The sequence below is a fragment of the Peromyscus leucopus genome, chromosome 1 (genome assembly GCF_004664715.2).
Source record: "Peromyscus leucopus breed LL Stock chromosome 1, UCI_PerLeu_2.1, whole genome shotgun sequence".
NCBI classification, from domain to species: Eukaryota; Metazoa; Chordata; class Mammalia; order Rodentia; family Cricetidae; genus Peromyscus; species Peromyscus leucopus.
This window is the reverse complement of record NC_051063.1, coordinates 177,261,688-177,283,223: the sequence shown is the minus strand read 5'-3', so window position 1 is coordinate 177,283,223 and position 21,536 is coordinate 177,261,688. Positions and strand designations below refer to the sequence as shown.

The 21,536-nt window shown below is 38.4% G+C and overlaps 1 protein-coding gene across 1 annotated transcript; it reads left to right on the top strand.

Annotated features, from left to right (window-relative positions):
• The first annotated feature begins 1,035 nt into the window (after positions 1-1,035).
• LOC114687333 (bile salt sulfotransferase 1-like) lies at positions 1,036-21,420 on the top strand. The gene is made up of 6 exons (XM_028862001.2): positions 1,036-1,218; positions 2,289-2,497; positions 5,228-5,354; positions 10,101-10,195; positions 16,883-17,060; positions 21,289-21,420. Exons 1-6 carry the CDS (start codon positions 1,086-1,088, stop codon positions 21,399-21,401), a joined length of 855 nt encoding a protein of 284 aa, XP_028717834.1. The 5' UTR covers positions 1,036-1,085; the 3' UTR covers positions 21,402-21,420.
• The last annotated feature ends 116 nt before the right edge of the window (positions 21,421-21,536 follow it).

The following is a 21,536-nucleotide window of genomic DNA, read 5'->3' as shown; positions in this document are numbered from 1 at the left end:
AATCCAGTATACTTTCTAGCTGTTTTCTTAATACATATCTCTTACACACACATAGGTATAATTCTCACCCTCATCAAAGAAGCTTCTTTTTGCAACATATGAAGACTATTACAAAGTCCCACAACTGGTCAAAATGCAGAGAATAATTGACTGCAAGGTGAACAAACACTACTGATAATACATCTACAATGAGTTCATTTAACTGAAAGGTTGGGAAAAAAAACACAGAAGAGGCAATAGAAAACCCCCAGAGCCTAAGGATCCTAATTGCTGGTACATACACCCTAGACATGACAGGAAAATACACCTATGAACTCTCAATAGTATAAGTAGGGAAATGTGCTATCATAATCACACCATTTGGTATAGAAATAAGGACAGGGGAAATTCCACATGGTCTTACCTCTAGGTGAGGTCAATGGCTGCTGAAAGAGAATCATCTGCCTCGGTAGGGAAATCTCATATTGGTTTTCCAATCACAAGTGCTCCACTCAGAGTACATTCACATACAAACAGAATGGATTTGACTCAGTAGGTTATATGTACATGTGATCATATACATATAAATATACATATACATAAACTGAAAAGTAAAGAAGAAATCATAAATACGGGTAGGGAATGAGGCACTGGAGAGGGAGTGTGAGGGTGGGAGCCATATAACACAACTAAGGACTTAAGTTTCTCAAAAATAACAACTACTTTTTAAAAAAGACTTTCATGTGGTTACATTTTGTATGACCTCTGTAACTTTTATGCACATTTGAAACCATTCTGAAAGCTGAAATATATTAGAAAACATTTTAAATTCAACCCCATCTTTATGTCCTAGTACTTGTTATTGAGTTTCTGGTTTGGGTTCATAAATATTGCAGAATGATCTCTGAATGTGTTCACAATTGCTTAACACAACCTTTGGTTATTACAATATTTCTTCCTGTAAGTAGCTAGATTTACAAGGAACTGTGCGTGGGGTGTTAATGATTTCTTTGCCTACACTATAAATATTACCTCTCAACATTTGCCAGAAGCTGAAAACTTGGCTAAAGCTGTATCATAACAGCATCCACAAAGAACTCTTTGCCATGTCAGACTACCTTTGGTTTGAAGGGATACCTTTCCCTACTGCAGTGAATGAAGAAGAAATAATTGAAGAAATTCGCAATGTGTTTGTGATCAGAGATGAAGACACAGTCATACTGACTTACCCTAAATCAGGTAAGAACTGTTAGTGAGAGTGCTCTTGAAGCGTATGAGGAAGGATAAGGCTTTGATCCTCATTCATTTGTGTGATGAGTGGCGTGCTCTATATATCTGAGGTTGAAAAAGTTTTGTGGCATGGATTGCTGTTTGTGAGTGCATTTTAATCAGAGAAAGAACTCCAGCCTGGTCTGTGTGGGGAGAGGCTCATCTAGGCCATTCAGAGCAATGCCAGTGGATCCTAAGGCAGACTCTGGCACTGTTCTGTCTCTGTGTGGAAGAGAATGTGAGGGGGAAATGAGGGAAATAAACTGAAGAAACAGCACCAAGGTAAAAGTCATGGATGTAAGAATATGTGGAGGAGAGGACAATGTCCGGTAGAAGAATTACCGTGGACCTTGTCCAATGAGAGAAAACAGTCTCAAAACTCAAGGAACCAAAAAGAAGCAGTGTGGGCTTTGGGGAAGGGTTGTTTTCTGGGTGGCAGAAGCACTGAACATAGGTAAGTTTTAGGTTGCTAACACTGACAGTGAAAGAACATGGAAAAGCCAATGGCGGTAGAATGCATGAAGAAGATTCATACAATGACCCAGAGAAGTAAGCTAGAGAAATACCCAAGGACAAGTGAAAATGTAAACATAAATACAAGTGTGTGTGGAAAATTGACAGAAGGGGATTTATTCACCTAATGAGAAACAGTACTCATACACATATTGCAGCATGGATGCATTTCAGTTGCTTTGCATTAAAAGAAAGGAGCTAGTCTCAAGGACAGAGTCGACAATTACATCCCTGTGAAGTATCTGGGAAAGTCGAACAAAAAGTACCAGAACGTAGAATGATGATGGCCCAGGACTTCAGGGGATGTTAGTTAGAGTTAATTGAATATAGTCTCAGGTTTTTCATGTGAAGCATTGGCAATGTGCTAGATGACTATACTTTGTGCTTAGAGCATGTGGACTTTGAACTCCACAGGTCTGTGTGCCTGGAAACAGCTTTACTGTAAATTGTACAGGTGTACAATGTTCTACTTGAGGCTTTTTAACAAGTACTGTTGAAATGAGTGACCATTACTTTTCCTTCTTCAGGAACTAACTGGCTAATTGAGATTGTCTGCTTGATTCAGACCAAGGGGGATCCCAATTGGATCCAATCTATGCCTATCTGGGACCGCTCACCCTGGATAGAGAATCAAAATGGATATCCACTATTAATCAATAAGGAAGGACCACGCCTCATCACCTCCCACCTTCCCTTCCATCTTTTCCCCAAGTCTTTCTTCAGTTCCAAGGCCAAGGTCAGTGTCCAGGGGTTGAGAAATCTTTGTCCAAATGTTCTTTGAATTTCATCTACCTTGGTGGGCCCTGGACCTCTTAATGAAATGCGCTCAGAATGAGTAGGTTGTGGGTGGGAACATGAGATTCTCATGCACTAACTAAGTGATGCAGATGTGTCTCTTCCTCAGACTACATCAGAGTACCAGAATGTCAAGTACCACGAGGTGATCCTGGGCAGATATACGAAAGAATGTGAAATATCAACTACAGCATTCAGGAACTACACATACAGGTCAAGCAGAGGGCAAACTCTAGTGTGCAGTGGACATTACTGTTTTCCCATCATCAAAATCAATTAGCTAATTGTGATTCTACATATATATATGGATATATATGTATATATATATATGTATATATATATATATGTATGTATGGATATATATGGATATATGTATCCCATGTGCAGTGTGTGAATCACCCCAGGCAGGGTTGCTCATAGAAGAAGCAGCCTGACCAGGCATCAGTGCTCTAATCATGGAGATTGTTCAGCAGTTATGGCTCAGTTGTACCCACTGTGTGTTATTGTATCTAGCTGTCCATTGAGATCAGTAGCCACAGGAATCCCCCACACCACAGATAGAGGATTTCCAGAGGGGAACAGAGATATGCAGGTTCTGACCTATCATAGTTTCTAGTTTGTAAAAAAGCTTTCGGGAGGTTTCTGCACAATGGAACTTAAAAATTTTATACTTAAAATACAAAGACAAATGTAGAACTATTATCTCTCTTGATAATATCATGATGAAGTTGTGACATTATATATATATATATATGTATATATGTATATATGTATATATATATATATATATATGTGTGTGTGTATGTGTGTGTGTGTGTGTGTGTGTGTGTGTGTGTTATGTGGATTTGGCAAACTCTTGGCTGGAGAAATTGAAGTCTAAAAAGTTGAATTCTAGAATAATGTTACACAGAGTATTGGTACAAAATATGAATTTCCTTTTATAAAAATTATTGTTTATTTTAAATAGTTTCCTTTATTGTTTGTGATCATAACATAAATACATCCATCATTTTCCCTTCTTCCTCTCTCCAAGGTTTACTCCTTTCTCTCTTTCAAATTTGCAGTCTTTCTTCATTAATTGTTGTTACATCTGTATATGTATCTACTTATTTCTCAATATTTAAATACAATCTGCTCAGCTTATAAAATGTTACTTGTATGTATGTTTTCAGGGTTGAGCATTTGGAATTGCATAACTACCTGTTATGCTTTTCCCAGGTAAAGTCGATTTCTCCAACTCTCTGCATTTCTGAGTTGCCTGTAAGTCTTTGTGTTCACTATTGTGACACACTGGCTTTGAGATCTGCACAATGATTCTTTGAAAGTTACATTTGGTAGTTACAGTTGTGGGCAACAATTAGGTTTGCATATTGCAGATGTATTTATCACAGTACTCATCTCTGTGTATATAAGATGTTCTCTCACAATGGAAGAATGGTTTCTTTTTTTTACATTTGTATATCATTTATTTATTAAGTATATATTTACTTTGATTGGCCAAGTATGGACAAAGGTGTTAAGGAAGAAATAGGGAAATGAAATTGAAGAATGATATTGATAATACTGTAAGTTCATAATTACAAAGAGAAGGGAAAGTAGATTGGAGAAAAGAGAGAGATGTATTCAAGAAGTAATAAAAAACAGGTTAAATAAAAAAGTTTTTGTTAGGGTTTCTATTGCTGTGACGAAACACCATAACCAAAAAGCAAGTTGATCAGGAAAGGACTGATACTTCATCATCCCTGTTCATCACTGAAGGAAGTCAGGACAGGAACCCAAGCAGGGTAGGATGCTGTAGGTAGGAGCTGGTACAGAGGCCATGAAGGGGAGCTACTAATTGGCTTGCTTCCCATTGTTTGCTCAGTCTACATTCTTATAGAACCCAGGACCAACAACCCAGGTGTAGCACCACCTACAGTGGCCTGGACCCTCCCTCATTGATCACAAATTAAGAAAATACCTTACAGCTGGAGTTGACATAGGTATTTTCATTTTTATTTTTATTTTTATTATTTTATTTTATTTTACAATACTATTCAGTTCTACATAACAGCCACAGATTCCCTTGTTCTTCCCCTTCCTGCCCCCTCCCCTTCCCACAGCACATACCCCATTCCCATCTCCTCCAGAGCAAGGCATCCCCCAAGGCCTGAGATCGACCTGATAGTCTCAGTCCAGGCAGATCCAGTCCCCTCCTCCCAGATTGAGCCAAGTGTCCTTGAATAAGTCCCAGGTTTCAAACAGCTAACTCATGCAATGAGCACAGGACCTGGTACCACTGCCTAGATGCCTCCCAAACAAATCAAGCCAAACAACTGTCTCACCTATTCAGAGGGCCTGATCCAGTTGAATTGATGGTTTTTCACAGTGTAAGATATTGATCTTTACAAATATAGGATCAGTCTTGGATCTTTGTTATAGTTGTTTTGTTTTTTTTGATGTGTTAGTGACCTGAGTAATTTTGCTGTTATGTGTTTATAAATGAAATAAATTTATAAAAGAGGATTCTCACTATAGATATTTGGTACTTATGAAAATATTTTGTCCAAATAAAAATAATTAATGTTTTTAGAACCTCATGGAGATTTGACTGACAGTTCATGTAAATTGTGCAAGTTAAAAGGTTTGGAATGGCTATGTTGACCATCATGTACATGTTTTTCTATTTAAGATAATCTATGTCATCAGAAATCCCAGAGATGTTCTTGTGTCTGGTTATTTTTTCTGGAGTAAGACAAAATTTGTTAAGATTCCAGAGTCACTGACAACTTATTTTGAATGGTTCATCAAAGGAAATGGTGAGTATTGTATTAAATATAGGACTTGGGGGAGGCTCAGAGACATTTTAATGACAAGGTGATATATAGCTCAGGTTGGTCATGAATTCTATATAGCCAGGGACAATGTTGAAGCTCTGTTCCTCAGGCATCCACTTCTTGAGTTCTAGGACTAAAGCACCTACTACCGTGTTCCATCAATTTAATTCTGGCACTCACTCTCATGATCATGTATTTTATTTAACTTGGTTACAACCCTAGCCATTAGTATATTCTGTAGTCTTCAGTTGGCTACATTCTATCTCTCTGTATTCAACCAATATGTGGTTCCAAGTCTCATCACCATTTTGAACCTAATTGTGAAGCCTTCCTGTTTTCACACACAACTACACAACAGGACACAGCCACAGCTTGCCCACAACATATCATCCCAACAATGTTTGCAGTGTCTGGTCTTTCCAGTATTAAAGTAGGTGTTATAATTTGTGATATTTAATAAGAAATTCCTCAAATAGACCTTGACATTTAAAACCTGTTTCCCACTTGATGGCACTGTTTCAGAAGATTCATGAGGCACAACATTGCAGGACGTACATCACTGAGTGTGGGCTTTAATAGGCTATATATTCTTTTTTTAATTAAATTTATTCATGTATTCTGTATCCTGACAAGTTTCCCCTCCCTCCTTTCCTCCAATCCCCTCCATGTACCACTTTCCCCACCCCAAACCCCAATCCACTCCTCCTATGTTTCTGTTTAGAAAGGGGCAGGCCTCATCATGGGTGTCAAACAAGCATGGCGTATCAAGTTCAGGTAGAGCTAAACTCCATGAATTTAGGCTGGACAAGATAAACCACTATGAGGAATAGGTTCCTAAAAGTCAGCCAAAGAAATAGGGATGGGCCCTGCTTTTTTCACTAGGAGTCCCACAAGCAGATCAAGTTACACAAGTGTCACACATATGTAGAGGCCCTAGGTTGGTTCCATGCAAGCTCACTAGCTGTGAGTCTAGAGACTGTGAGCTCCTCTCAGTACATGTCATTTGTTTCTGTGGGTACCCTTGTGATGCCATTGAGCCACCTGGCTCATCCAATCTTTCCTCTGTCTTTTCAACAGGATTTCTTGTCTAGGCCCAGTGGGTCTCTCCATATGGTTTATTCAGTCACTGGAGGAAGGCTCTCTGATGATAATGTGGGTAGTTGCCAACTTGATTACAGGAGATGGCCAGTTCAGACTACGTACACACTATTGCTAATAGTCTTAGCTTGAGTCATCCTTGTAGATTCATGGGAGTTTCTCTTATCAGGTTTCTACCTGACCCCAAATGCCCACCATCAAGATGTTTCTTTCATTACTCTCACACTCCAACCATGCCCCCGACCCAATCTATCATGTTCCCATCCCAGTCAACCCAGGAGATCTCTTCTATTTGCCCTTCCCAGGGACAACAGTACATGACCATACACTTTGGGCTCTCCTTGTTACCTAGTCTTTATGGAGCTATGGATTGTAGCATGGTTATCATCTACTATACAGCTAATTTCCACTCTTGAGTGAGTACATACCACGTCTGTTTTTCTGTGTCAGGATGATTTTTTTTCTGGTTCCTCCAGTTGCCTTCAAAATTCCTAATGTAATTGATTTTAACAGCTGAGTAATACTTCATTGTGGAAATTTACCACATTTTCTTTGTCCATTGTGTGGCTGAGGAGCCGCTAGGTTGTTTCCATGTTCTGGCTAGTGTGAAAAACCCTGTCATGAACATAGTTAAACAACTGTTCTTATGGAAAGATTGAGCATCCTTTGGGTATATGCCCAAGAATTAGGTATCACTAGGTCTTGAGGTAGATTGATTCTCAGTTTTCTGAGAAAACTCCATCTTGAATTCCATAGTGGCTGTACAAGTTTTCACTACCACTAGCAGTGAAGGAGTGCTCCCCTAGATCTACATCAAAAGGTTAAGTTCTTAAGTCACTTCCAGATGATTGCCTCTGCTTCCTGGATGTAGTTGAGGAGATGACATCGCAGCTTCCTGATGCTATAGCCCTGCCTGCCACTCGTTGCCATTGTCTCTTTTTTCCCATCATTTATTCTTATCCCTCTAGAATCATAAGCCAAAATTAAGCTCTTTCTGCTTACTTAAGCTGCCTTTGTTCATGATGCTTTACCACAGCAGCAGAAAAATAACAAATGTGCATGTTCCTACCACACAACTCAGTTGTGGTTACTCTTAGTCTTTTTTTATTGGCTTCCCATACATTATCCTGAATGTTCAATGTTTTGTTAAGAAACATCTTAACAAATATTGTAAATCCTATTTTCTTTATTGTCACAAAAATATTTTCATAGGCATGGTTTCTTAACACTTTGCAAAGAGTTTAACTTTTATTGAGTTACAATAATTATATATAATAACAAGTTTCATTATGACATTTTCATACATGTGTGCAGATAATTTTGATCAAATTAATGGCCCACTATCCTCTCTTCTGCTGTTTCCACTTTTGCTGATCAATTTCCTCTTCCCAAGTAACTCTGCTTTCTACTTCCATGTCCCTTTTCTTCATATGTGTGTTTGTGACCCAGTGAGGTCCATTGGGGTTGCTTACTGGAGCACAGGGAAGAAGTCATTTATAGGAACATGGGTTTCTCACCACTAACTCCTATACTGAAGAAAATGCCTATCCCTCCACCAGCTACCACTGTGGAAGGAGAGGGACGTCATGAGCCCTGCCCCCTAACTACACTTGACTGCTCATAAAGTCACAGGAAAGTGGTGGATACTTGGGAGTACTTTCTCTCCTCTTGATACAGTATGTTATAGCCCAGTCTTAGGCAGGTCTTCATAATACTTATGGGATGGATTCAAGTGAATCAATAGTTCAAGACCATCCTTGACTACATACCAAAGCAGAGGCAGGCTTGTTGAGATATTCTTTTAATACCTGCTTCCAAATAAAAACTTACCTTTTAAAATGACTTCCAAGACAGAACCACTGTTAATTTCCAGCTACATATATGTCATTAGCTTATTTTTAGTGCTCTCCCTAAAATGCTTTTGGCTTTTTAGTTTGTTTTCAAACAGGATCTGTTGTATTCCAGATTGGCCACAAATTCTCTATGTACTGGAATATGACATTGAACCTCTGGTCTTCTCTTGTCTTGACGTCCTGAGTTTTAGTATTAAAGATGTATGCCATTTTTGATATGGCTTTTAGGTTTTCTTTGAATGTGAATAAGTATGTGTGTTAACAATAGTGAAGTTATAAATGTGTTAAATTGCAGTTCTTGAGCCAAAACTTGAATGTGGAAGGCAAGCAACAACATCAGGTGTTGAGCCTTAATTTCTACCCTGTTTGAGACAAAATCTCTTTCTTCTTGTTCATCACTGTGTTTGCCAGCTTAGCTGGTCCCAATCTTCTGGACATTCTCCTGTCTCCACCTTCCATGTCATTGAAGGAGCACTAGGATAACAAAAAGAACCTGAATTATCATCTTTGAATGGTTCCTGTGGATTCAAACTCAGGTCCACACATGTACGGCAAATGATTTCCTCTGAGTCATCACCTGAACCCAGCTTTCAATCTCTTTAAGTGGCCTAATTCTGTGTTGTATTATAAAGTTTATTTCTCTCTACTACTTCTCTGTAGATCATTTACCCCCAGCTTTCAATCAAATCTTAGATTCCTTGAATTCATGCATCCTACTGCTCTGAACCTTGCTTAACTCTTAGCTTCACTCCTCACTTGATTTAGTTACTTCTTCAGATGATCATGAACAATGCAGATATGCAATGGCAGCTGAGAAATGCAGAGAGAGAGAAACAATGAAGAAACAAATATCTAAACCAGGAACAATGAAGACACTGTGACTGTTGAGAAAACATCACAATAGCCCTAGGAATGTAAATGAAGCTTTTGGGGGTGTGTATCAGGGTCCTGTGCTGTTGTTTTCCTGGGGGATGGGGGCAAGTAGGGAGAGTCAATGATATAGCCTCTGGGAGAATGGGGAAAAAAACAAGCTCAGTTTATTCATAAAGAGACAAGTCTTACATACCCTCCACCCCAGCCTGGTAGAAGGTCACAGGAATATAAATCTGCTGATGTGACTTGGCTGCCTCTCATTGGTCCAGGTGATCTCTAGATCATGTCTCAGCTGCTTTTGCTAAGGTCCTTAAGCAGACCAGGTTGGCTTTTAGAAAGTATCTTTTTTACTGATTTGGGCCCATTTTTCCCTCAAGCCTGTTAGGGATGAGTCATCCTACAGGGATGAAGCTGGAATTCTATGCCTGGAAGGTCTCTAGTAGTCTGTGTTTAGGACGCCAGGGTACTGACGAGTCGCTATTGAGACTTGGTGGAAGCTTGGAGGTGGATGCCAGGGTGAGGAGATCTCCCTTAGAAAGAATAAAGATAGTTCCTTAGACATGATACCAATATAAAGTCCAACTGTAGCCATGCCAAGATCTCTCTGGCTTACTGTATTGGTAAGATGGCTTCTCCCCAAAATATGCCTCCATCGCTAAAGCCCAACAGAAAGATGTCTCCATGAGGCATCAGGGGTAAATCTGTAAGATGATGAGTTTACTAATGAACTTGATTTAATCAGCTCATTATCTGTGTGCATGTGTCCAATGTTACCTTGTATATTTTAAATACTAGTTTCATTTTTCTTAGTAAAGCAGTCTGCCAATTGCAAAAAGGTGAAGAATATCAGGAAGACCTGACATTCATTCTTTATAATTAATGCTTTCCACTTCCGTTCCCACAGTGGCATATGGATCATGGTTTGAGCACACCCGTGCCTGGCTATCCATGAGAGAAAGAGACAACTTCCTGCTATTGAGCTATGAAGACATAAAAAAGGTAATTGTCATTCTTACAGCAATCATAGAGCCTCTCACAAACTCACCCAGTGTAGCACCCCATATTTCTCAGTATCCCCATGTCAGTTTTAGATTCATAAAGCATCAATAAAAGTGAAATTTGTCCTAGGACCTTTATTGGCATGCACCTGAAATTTTCTCTGCAGTTGCCTTATCCATCACCCCCATCTTTACCTTATCAACCCTGTAGTAGGTTGGGGTAGCTCACACTTGTGCTATAGGCTTTGTAATTCTGTCTATGCAACACATTTAATAACCTTATAACCCAGTAGTCTGTGGGGAATAGGTAAAGCACTTCCATTCCACTGTTGTGCCCAAATGTATGTCATCCCCCCTTGATGACAAGAAGAGGGACAAAGGCAGGAAATCCATCTGTGAATCCTGGGAGAGCACAGGAGCTGAAGTCACATGAAGTGAGTGATACACACATCTGACCAGGAATGTACAAGATGCAGCCAGTCAGGGATGATTGTGTCCTGTGCTCTGCAGTACAGGGGGTTCTGCTTGGTAGGATAGAATACACTGGAGATTTCAAAACTCTTAGTAGAGAATATCTAAAATGTTTCAACATTAAGTAATGGCATATGTCTAAATAGACTGATAGGCCATAACCTTATCAGATCATTGCAGGTTTCATTGCATTGAAATGCCCCACAGACAGGTAGCAAAATCTTCAAGTACTGTGTAGGTGTCTAAAATATCTACTATTTTGAAAATTAAAAATATAACTTGGCAAGGCATCACATGACTCTAAAACGAGCACTGGGAGAGATAGAGAGTTAGAATCAGGAGTTCTAGGTTATCGTACTTTGTAACGTAGTTTTGAGGTCAACCTTGGTCAAAAGAGACATTGATTCAAAGATCATTAATTTGAATAATTTTAAGTTCATTTGTGTATTTTATTTTCATTTACTTAAAAAAATTCTCCCTCTACTAATGGACACAAAATAATGACACCAAGCATATACATCCAAAAATATACACATTTGTTCAGCAACTCAAAAGCTTTAGTAGTTTGGAAGCTAATAGTGAAAGATAATCATCATTTATATATCATAAATAAAAATATCAATCATCCTTTTTACTGAACAAGAAAAAACTTGTGCAGTCTGTCAGAGAAAAACACTTACCCATCCTTTGAATATTTCTAAAAATTTAGTTAAGGAGGAAAATAAGCAGTCTTACAGCCACTGTTGAGTTTTCAGAAGTAGATTCTGGTGATGATGAAGATTACTGAAAGCGGTAACTTCTTTGTTTTCATTTTTATTTCTCTTATAAAATTTTTATAATTTAAAACAATTTTTAAATTTAAATTTAAACATATTTTAATCATATTATTTCTCTCCCAAATTTCTTCCAAGTTTTCTCCTCCTCCTTACCCAAACAACCTTAAATTCTTTCTGAAAAAAAAAACCAAAATCCAAATAAAACAAAATTCCCCCAAAATAAAATAAAATAAAACAACAACCAAAAGAAAAAAACACTGAACTGCAACAAAATACAACAAAATAAAAGCACACACATGCACACACACACACACACACACACACACACACACATAAACAGAAATAAAACTGTGGTGTCCATTACATGTTGGCCAACTACTACTGCACATGAAGACTTTCCTGGAGTGGTTGATATATCCAGTGTCATTAAATTGGAGGCAGTGGATTTTCCCTCTGCCAGCAGGTATAAATGACAGTTCCATTGTTATCCTTTAACCTGGTGGCTAGATTTTCATTCATTCATTTTTTAAAAATATAACAAAATAAAGTACAATCTGATGAAATAATATTATTACCTCAAAATTGGACAAGATAAACCAACAGAATGAAAACAGCACAAGAGAAGGCACAAGCAGAGACCCACATGCTCAAATATCAAGGAAGACCACAAAATCACTCAACTGTAGACCCTAACATATAAGCAGAGGATTGGTGCAGATGGGGGTGGCACTATGCATGCTGCTCCAGTCTGTGGGTCCATATGAGCTTTTCTTATGTTGATGTGGATGGTCATGTTTTCTTAGTGTTCTCCCTATTCTCTGGCTCTAACTCCACTTTCCTTCTTCTTCTGAAGAGTTGTCTATGCTCCAAAATGAGAGATTTGGTGGAGGCACACCACTAAGGGCTGATTGTTCAAAAGTATCTCAAGCACTGTGGATGCTCTGTCTGATCAACAAAGCACTGCCATCTATGTATTTCATCTCATAGAGTAGGCCTTAAGTAAAACCAAGCATTTCTTGGCTACTCTCATGAGCTTTGTGGCATCATTGCCTTAGCATATCTTGCAGGTAGGACTATATAATTGTAAGTTTCCTGTCCCAACTACCTGGTCAAAAATAACCAACTCAGCGGCTGAATGTGATCTATAATTTCACAGCTGATAGCTCTGTCTTGTTACTAGATAATTCTTAGATTTAAATTAACAAATTTTATTCATCTATGTATTGTCAAGTGTCTCGGGGCTTTACATGTCTTCTAACATGTCTTGCTTCCTGATCAGCTAGCTGGCAGCACTCCTGAATCTGTTCTCCTTCTTCCATCATTCTCAATGTCGTTTTACTGCCTAACTTCCTGCCCAGCTACTGGTCTGTCAGCTTTTTATTAACCAATATGAGTAATACATATTGATAGTGTAGAAGGGATTGTTACAGAGAATTTTCCCCTTTCTGTCTAATTTAAAAAAAAAAAAAGATTTTCACCTTAATATAGTACAGCTATATACAACTAAAACGGTTATCAAATAAGAATTACAGTAATAGATCTGCTCCATTTACATTTGGCAAAATTGGAGAAAATACTAATTATCTATCTTATCTTGGTTTGTCTAAAGTTTTGTATCTAATTTACTTTCCATTATAACGAAGGAAAATTATGATTATAATTATTCAGTCTTCAACTCCATCAAAGACCCCAGAACGGTGAAAAGTTATCTAATGGCAGGGACATCAGGTTGCCTGGACAGTCACCCAAAGTTCTTCTGTAACACTGGGGCGTCCTACGGTGGTCTACAGGCTAAGCATATCTGAAAGGCTTTCCTGGGAAGCAGAGAATATTGAAGGACTGTTCTATTTCCTTGGGAGTTATTGGTCTATTTAAAATGTTTATCTGTTCATGATTTAAATTTGATATGTGCTACCTATCCAGAAAATTGCCATTTTCTTTCACATAGAGTACACGTTTTTGAAGTATGACCTGATGATTCTCTGGATTTCCTCATTGTCTGTTGTTAGGTCTCCTTTTCATTTCTGGTTTTGTTAATTTGGATTCTCTCTCTCTCTCTCTCTCTCTCTCTCTCTCTCTCTCTCTCTCTCTCTCTCTCTGTGTGTGTGTGTGTGTGTCTGCCTTTTAGTTAATTTGGATAAGGGCTTGTATATCTTGTTGGTTTTCTTTAGGAATCAACTCGTTGTTTCCAGTTTTCATGAAGCTCACATCTGAGGTTCCTGTTTGAGTTCCTAAGTTTTTCTTTTGCAGATTTCCTATAATTTGTGTTTTCTTGATTGATTTTATTTCTACTTTCAGGTTGGAGTGATTTATTCATTTCTTTCCACTGTTTGTGTTTTCATACATTTCTTTACGAGATTTACTCTATTCCTCTATCATTTCCATACATGCTATTTTAGGGTTAATTTCTTCTTCTGTAACTATGGTAGAATATTCAGGGCCTGTTCTAGTATGGTTTCTGGCCTCTAGTAAAAACATCCTGTCTTGGATGTTATGTACTATGCTTTCAGGTTGGCATCTAGGCATCTAGGATTGGGGAAATTTAATTCTACATGCTGATATCTGGTCTTGCCTTTGTTGGGTTCATTCTTCTTTCCTTATTTTTGTTCCTCTGTCTGGTACTTAGGAGAGTGTAGTGGCTGTGTGTTGTCTAGTAGGAAATTCTTCTGGGGTCCTGATAATTGTGGCCAATGGGAGTTCCAGGTAAAATGTTTCCAGATATAGAAAGCTGAAATTTAGGAATGGAAATAGTCTAGGAGGTTGTCCTAAAAACTTCCACAGGAGGGAAGATAGAATTTTTCCACAGGAAGATAAAAAAGAACATTTCCCAAAGGAACTGCTTAGTTAGTTACCTGAGAATGAGGCTACTGAGTGAGGTTAGGCCACAGCAGAAGGTCTGATACAAACCTATGAATGAGACTGAGGAGTAGATTTGGAAAAATGGAGGGAGAGATGAAGATCTGCACTTAGGCTATTTGCTTTCCTGCTTAGAATGGCCTGTAAGTGATTAGAGAGTGTTTTCTGGATTTCCGCATTTGCTATGACAAAACAATGAGTATGGAGAAGGAACTTTGGAGCATAAGACTTGTGTTATCCATGTGAAGCAAAGGCATTTGTTGGAGGGAGCCTGTAGCAGATGTCCTACACAGAGCTGGGAAGGAGACTAGGAGCCTGGACTTAAAGGAGCAAGTAGAGATGTGAAGATGTGCATTGAGCCTAACTGCTTACATGCCCAGTTTGATCTATGGGTTCCCAGGGAATACATAATGGAGTTGAGGTGTGGAGCAAATCAATGCATTATTGTTGGGATGTTAGGAGGGGGGATCCACTAGAGATGTGAGTGGCTGAGGCAGGTGTTCTACTACAGAGCTAGGGGTAACCCTGGGGTGGTTGGACTTAAAGGAACTAGGGGGCGGTGAAGATGTGTAGTTACTTTATTTCTTCATGACCAGAATGTTCTTTGGTGTCCCGATGAGGTCCTTTTGGAGTTGGATGCTGGGATAGTACAATGAATTACAGCACTGAAGTTAGAAGATCTGTGGAATCCATCTAGGTTGGGGTGTTGCTACAGATTTTCTGTGGCATAACTGGGTATGAGACTGGGGAATTGGATCCAGAAGAGCACAGTGAAAGGTAAAAATCTGCAGTAAGCCTACATGCTTCCCTGGCAAGAGTCAAAAAATAATTTTTAATGTAAAATATTAAGGAGCATCAAAAACAGGAAATTGGATTATTCAAAAGGAATTGGATCTCTTAATTGTATCATCCAGGAACACAAAGTTTCTACATTATTAGCAATATAAAAGACTGTTTTGTCTTTTGTAAAATCTTTTACTTTCTCTTCATAAAATTCAGTATTTCCCAGGAAGCTTCATTACTAAGATGTCTTTGTTGCATGGTAGTGCAGTTTCCCATAAGTTTTCTCTCCAACCATTCCACGCATTTTTTTTGTTATTGCCATGGTTGTTTACCTTCCCATGAGATATTAACTAAATCTGTGATAAAAATATGTAATAAAAGTTTTGAGACAGTGGTACCTTTAGGCCCCTAGTAAAAGTGTACTGGCCCAGAAATAGTGTCCCGGCCTGTGGGATCTTCAGCAGAGACCCTACAAGGGGGAATGGTGAATGAAAGGGACAAGAGACACAAAGAATTGACAGCAAGACAATATTCTGATCAAGCTGAAAATTTTTATTTTTCTCAGGTGGGTTTTATAGTAAGCAGACCAGGAAACTTTCTTTGGGAAAAGATCAGGAGACTGTTGAGTTGCCAAGCAACCCAACAGGGCAACCTAACCACAAAACATTGTTACTTATGGTTACTATAGCAGAAAGATAAGGAAATGTTAAGTTATTTTCTAATAACTCAGGACTTCTCCAGGCATGTCAAAAGTTTCTGGTTAGTGGCTCAATACTGGACAGCAGAAACTTGACTCAGGCAGGCAATATGGCATGGCTCTTACAATTGTCCTCAGAAGAAAAGGGTTGGAATTCAAAGCAAAATCCAAGACTGTACCTTCTTGTGACTATGTCTTAGTATTAACCCAGGTGTGGCAGTTCACAATTGTAATTCCAGAATATGGGTATCTGAAGCAGGAAGACTGTGAATTTGATGCCCTTCTAAGTTACAGCATGAGGTAAAACTCGAAACAAACTAATATCTCCACGAAGTACCCCCAAGTAATAATAATTAAGATCAGTCTTATGAAAGTTTAAAACTATTATTTGCATTTACCCATAGGGTGCAGTTTTACATGGTGTAAACATTAACCTCTCTAAATTCTTTGTGCACATTTTCTTCTTTCCCATAGATCATTGTCTAGAATTATTTCTATAAGTCCCTTTGAACATCACAGGGCACGTTGGGTATGGTGGTGCACAGCTATAATGCCAGCACTTAGGTGGCAAAGGCATGTAGGTGGATCTCTGATCTCTTTGAGCTTAGGCTCAGTCTGGTCTCCAGAGCAACTTCCATCCCAACAGACAGGGCTCCCTCCATATTGAACACCTCTCAAGCAAAACATCCCAGTACATTTAATAGGTGGGTTGTCACACACCTGAGAACACATCTCTGCAAAGATGGAAGCAAGAGGATCAGCTTTTAAATGAATGCATACACTATGAAGTAAGTTTGAGAATAGCATTGGTTATATGAGACCTGGTCTCTAATATTCTCTCCTCCTTAGAAGAAATTCCAGCCTATGACTCTTAGGAATATAGACCAGTCACAATTCACGCCCACTCAATATTAAAATTCTGTGAAACTCCTACCCTCTCAACATTTCCTGTATCTTTCCTAAACCCTTTTCACTACTTTCTCATTTCATGTTCCCATTTCTTTCTTCACATCCTCTTTTCATCCTCCATCCATTATTTCCATCTCTGCATCTGCTCTCTCAGAGCTTTCTCTTGATAACCTTCATTTTTTTCTTCTTCTTTTAGGACACAAAGAGCACCATAAAGAAGATTTGTGACTTCCTAGGAAAAAAATTAGAGGCAGATGAGCTGGATATGGTCCTCAAGTACAGTTCCTTCCAAGCCATGAAGGAAAATAAAATGTCCAATTTCAGTATCATTACAGAAGATTTGGCTCCTAATGGTTTGGTTCTCTTGAGAAAAGGTGAAGAAACTTTTGAGCTTTAAATGATGTCAGGAAGTGTGGAGGGCATGTTGTTCCAGTGAGACTCTAGGAAAGAGTTGGGAATGGTTCAGAAGTCATTGCTCATCATATCATAGTTTCTCACAGACCTTACAGAAGAGTCATTCCATGGTGATGATGTGGGCTTCAGTAGCTCTGAAAAAAGTGATTTCTTCTGGGAGTGGATCTTGGGATTGCAGATGGTTGTGTCCAAAACCTTCAGTGGAAAACGAAATGGTAGAAGTGCTGTAATAAGGCTTAGGAAGGCTCCATATATCATAGAAATCTAAAGAAAACACGTAGTGCATTGGACCAAAGATATATTCACCATGATAATCACAGAAAACACTTCCATTCATGGCTGAAAAAGATGTTGAACATGCCAAAATTGCTGTCCCACACCAGGCTGAGTATAGACCCCATAAAGACTAAGCAAATTATTCACCAGGGTTACACCTGATGGTGTTTACCAACCTAAATTTGGATTGCTTCAGGCTCAGGGCTACTCAGTTTGTTTTGAAAGCCTCTCCAGGAATGGGAATATCCATCTTCTCTATGTCTGTGCTACATCTCTATGCTGGGAGCAGATTGTGGGTGTGGTTTCATAGCTGTAAAGTTGAGGAGCCACTGTAACAAAAAAACCACACCTGGAATGTCACCTTTTCCTATTAGCAGATAATTGTGAGATGGGACTTGGCATTGAAGAAGGAATGAATCACATGTCAGGTGTTTGGGGATAAGTAAAGAAAATGGATATAGACTCAGCAAGTAGAGAGTTATTGGTTATGGGTTTAATTTTCTTCTTCCAATAATTTATATGCTTCAGCCTTAACCTCCAAACCTCCTCCACCCTAGATTGTAAGGATCAGGTCATAGAACATAAAGACATCAGGAATATACAGACAGAGAAGTAAGTTAAAGTGGTTAGCAGATTGCACTTAATTCAGTACTCCTGGTGTCCTCACAAGAAGAAGTTTGGGCTCAGATTTGAGCACATATACATATCACTTCAAGAATATCATTGTCTATACACTATGGATTGAGACCTCTGGAGAATCCACTGCTGTTGACAGATAACCTCAGACTGCTCTGCTCCAGACTCTGTGGAGACAGAGTTGCCTGCACTAGAAGTGATGGTCCCACATAAGAAGAGAATTGGCCCATTCTTGGATTTCCTGTAATGAATCAGAATTTGGCAGAGGTAAAACAGTATGGATACATAAAAAGCTTCAATGAAATGCCAAACTAGATGAAATGTCTTGTTTAATAGGGAAATGCTATGGAACCTAACAGGTAAAGGTTTGGTCAATAGAGCAGATGTAATAGAATAAGGACATAATTCCATGAAGACAACTGTCATTTCCTCTTTTCCATGTAGACCCTTCGAGGATGAGACCACAGTGAGATTTTAGTTAATTTTCTCGGGAATATTGTATTTTTCATGTATCATATATGGTGATTCTGTCATAAAACTTGATCTTTCACCATAAGTCCTCTGTAATTTATCATAGTGATTATATATGACATCAGTTTCTTCTGTATTTAAAGATAACTTTTACTCTGAGGAATTATTTTTCTTTTACTCACACTCATTATAAACCATGAGTCCACTGGAAACCAGGTCATTGAAGGAAGAGACCAACATCATTACCTGCCCAGCATTGATTCATGATTTCTTTATAGAGGATGCTGAGAGAGATATCTGGGAAACACTTTTGAAAGAATATGATGCATGAAGATAATTTTGGTCTTTTCAATTCCTATATCATATTGATTCTTTTTTTTAAATCATGAAAGAAGAGCAGGTCAAAGATTAATTCTAAAATGAATTTAATTACTTACCAGTAGATACTTAATACCCTAAACCATAATGCATGAACAGCTTTGCAAACTGTTAGACTGGTCTTAAGCAGGAAGAATTCTCTAGAACTATTTTCACTGACCTTTAGTTGCTCTTCTCAGCACCCAAGAAAAATACCTTTTTTTTAACTCTGGAGAGCTACTCTGAAGAGCTAGGTTTTACCTGGGAGACTCAATCATCTGGCTAGGTGGAATGAATCTGGTATTAAGATTTAAGCAATAATTATTTACAAACAATTTTAATCTTTATGATTCCATATTTAGATACTGCAGGAAATACAGATCAGAGAGATGGTCATTCTCATGCATCCACTGTTTAGTTGACAGAACTCTTATAAAGACATTGTCACAATGAAGACATGAGGAAGGAAAGGTCTTCTGACAAACTTCAAAGGTTTTTGACCTCAGTACTTCACAGTGCATGTTTCCTAAATGCTTGAGCCATGAATCATTTTCCCTGGAGTCCTTAGAAGGCATTAATCTGAAACAAAGAGGGAAGAAGACCTAGAGAGGAGCCCACTATCTGCAGGCCAGTAAAAAGCCAGGGAAGGTCTGGACAACAACTTTTTGTGAGACCTGCCTCCTCCAGGACTATGAGGAAGTTCCTTTCCAACAAGAGTTAAGCCAGGAAGATTTAGAGTCATCCTGTCCTCTGATACACCAGAGTTTGAGGAGATTTTTATATAGAATGAATGAAGAGAAATATATGCTTGTAAGGGCCATAGGATTTTGACAGAATTTGACTTACAACTTCATGTGTGTACCTGCAAAGACATGCTTCTCTCATCTGGACTGATTCAACACAAGTAGGCAGACTAATTGAATTTACTGAGACTCTGTTAGCACAGCATCCAGTCTGGCTTATCAAGAGACAGGTGTACTGTGGGAAACAATAGAGAAATTTGTTCTAATAATGAAGATATAAGAAAGGTGATAGTAGCAATGGATTCCTACAAGTTACCTTCTTAAAAGATGACACTTTTATTGTAATATCAATTAATGGCTTATTGTTTGAATATGGTGTATCAATACTTACAACTTAATTCTGAATATGTTATATTTTATTTAGTAATACCACAGGGAATTTAAAGTTAACTTATATAATACATAACAAATACAATGTGATAAGGAAAAAATTTCTACAGTCAGTCTTTTTGGCTTCAAGTCTACATACATCACTATCATGCTGGGTAACATCTCAAGGACAAATTTTTTCTCATCAGCAAAATGGAAACAAGGCCAGTATTTTCCTCAATCATTCATGAATGCTTTCAAAAATTCCACACTGAGTATATTCTGTGTGTCTGATATGATTTGATAAATGAATACTTTGCCGATGAAAGAAACATTTTGCTTTTTAAATATATTAGATACATATTTCAGGCATCTTTACAAAAAGGAAATTCATCAATGTGTCACAGTTATGAAATAAAATACAACAAGGATGTGGCCAGCAGAGTTCTACATGGAAGGAAAATAGGAAAAGGTGGTCACATGGGCATAAATTAAGAAACAAAAGAAAAAAATGAGTATATGGAAGACATCAGCAATCTAGAAAGAAGCAACACACAATTCAATGAAAGCAATTACACAGTTTGCCATCTCTAATGTCAAACCTAAAGACATAAAGGAATGGAGTGATGAGGACCAAAGTCTGGCAAAAAGATATGGTAAAAAGATCATGTAGGTCTTGATGTATCACCAGACACCATGGTGATTGAAAACAGAAATCTTGGGATGTTCTCAGTTGGCAGTTATCTGGGTCTCCTGCACCTGATGAAAGCATCAAGATGTTGGCATGCAGCTAACAACAGTGTGCATCTCTAGCTCAAGGAGATCTGATGCTTCAAAGTTCTGCCGGAAGCTGCATTCATGTGCACCTACACACATATAATTAAACTTAATTTTAAAAGATTTTTTTAAAAGTTGCTTGCATGTTTTGCAGAACGTTTACAAGTAACCACTAAACTTTAAAAAGAAGAACTGAAACCTCTTTCGATAATTAAGTTTAGAAACTCTGTTGGATTGGACAGTGTGATGGAAGCAGGTATAGTGGGAAGCAGTAATAATCTGAACATCTAAAAAGTAGAGCTAGTGTGGAATCTATTAGAGTGTGTAGCTGATAGGATGAGATAGGAAAAGAGGAGACATTATTGCCACAGAGGTAGTAGTCTGATGTATAATTTTTCAAGGTGTAAGATGTATTCTCCAGGAAGTCACTGGTACTTCCCCTTTATTAACCATGTGGTCCTTGTCAAATGGATGGTAAGAGCATGTGAAGGAAGGACTGAGAGCAGTGTTGAGATAGATCATCATTAACACATCTATGTGTCTGCTTCACATTTTCTAGGCAAGACTGGGGACTGGAAGAATCACTTTACAGTAGCCCAAGCTGAAGCCTTTGATAAAATATTCCAGGAGAAAATGGCTGGTTTCCCTCCAGGGCTGTTTCCATGGGAATAAATTCTTAAAACTGAATATATATATGGAGAGTGGGGTTTATTTTCCTGTTCTTGTATATGTGAATGACTGGATGTTGTCCTGTCCTTATGCTCCTGTTAGTAGGTTGTGCTTCTACATTGCCCACTCTGCTTGTGT

What these genes read in the sequence shown, in the direction of transcription:
- LOC114687333 (XM_028862001.2), top strand. Translation starts at nt 1,086, where the DNA reads ATGTCAGACTACCTTTGGTTTGAAGGGATACCTTTCCCTACTGCAGTG. An exon ending in ACTGACTTACCCTAAATCAG is followed by an intron (nt 1,219 to 2,288) that starts GTAAGAACTGTT and finishes TTCCTTCTTCAG; the next exon opens with GAACTAACTGGCTAATTGAG. An exon ending in TTTGGTTCTCTTGAGAAAAG is followed by an intron (nt 17,061 to 21,288) that starts GTGAAGAAACTT and finishes CACATTTTCTAG; the next exon opens with GCAAGACTGGGGACTGGAAG.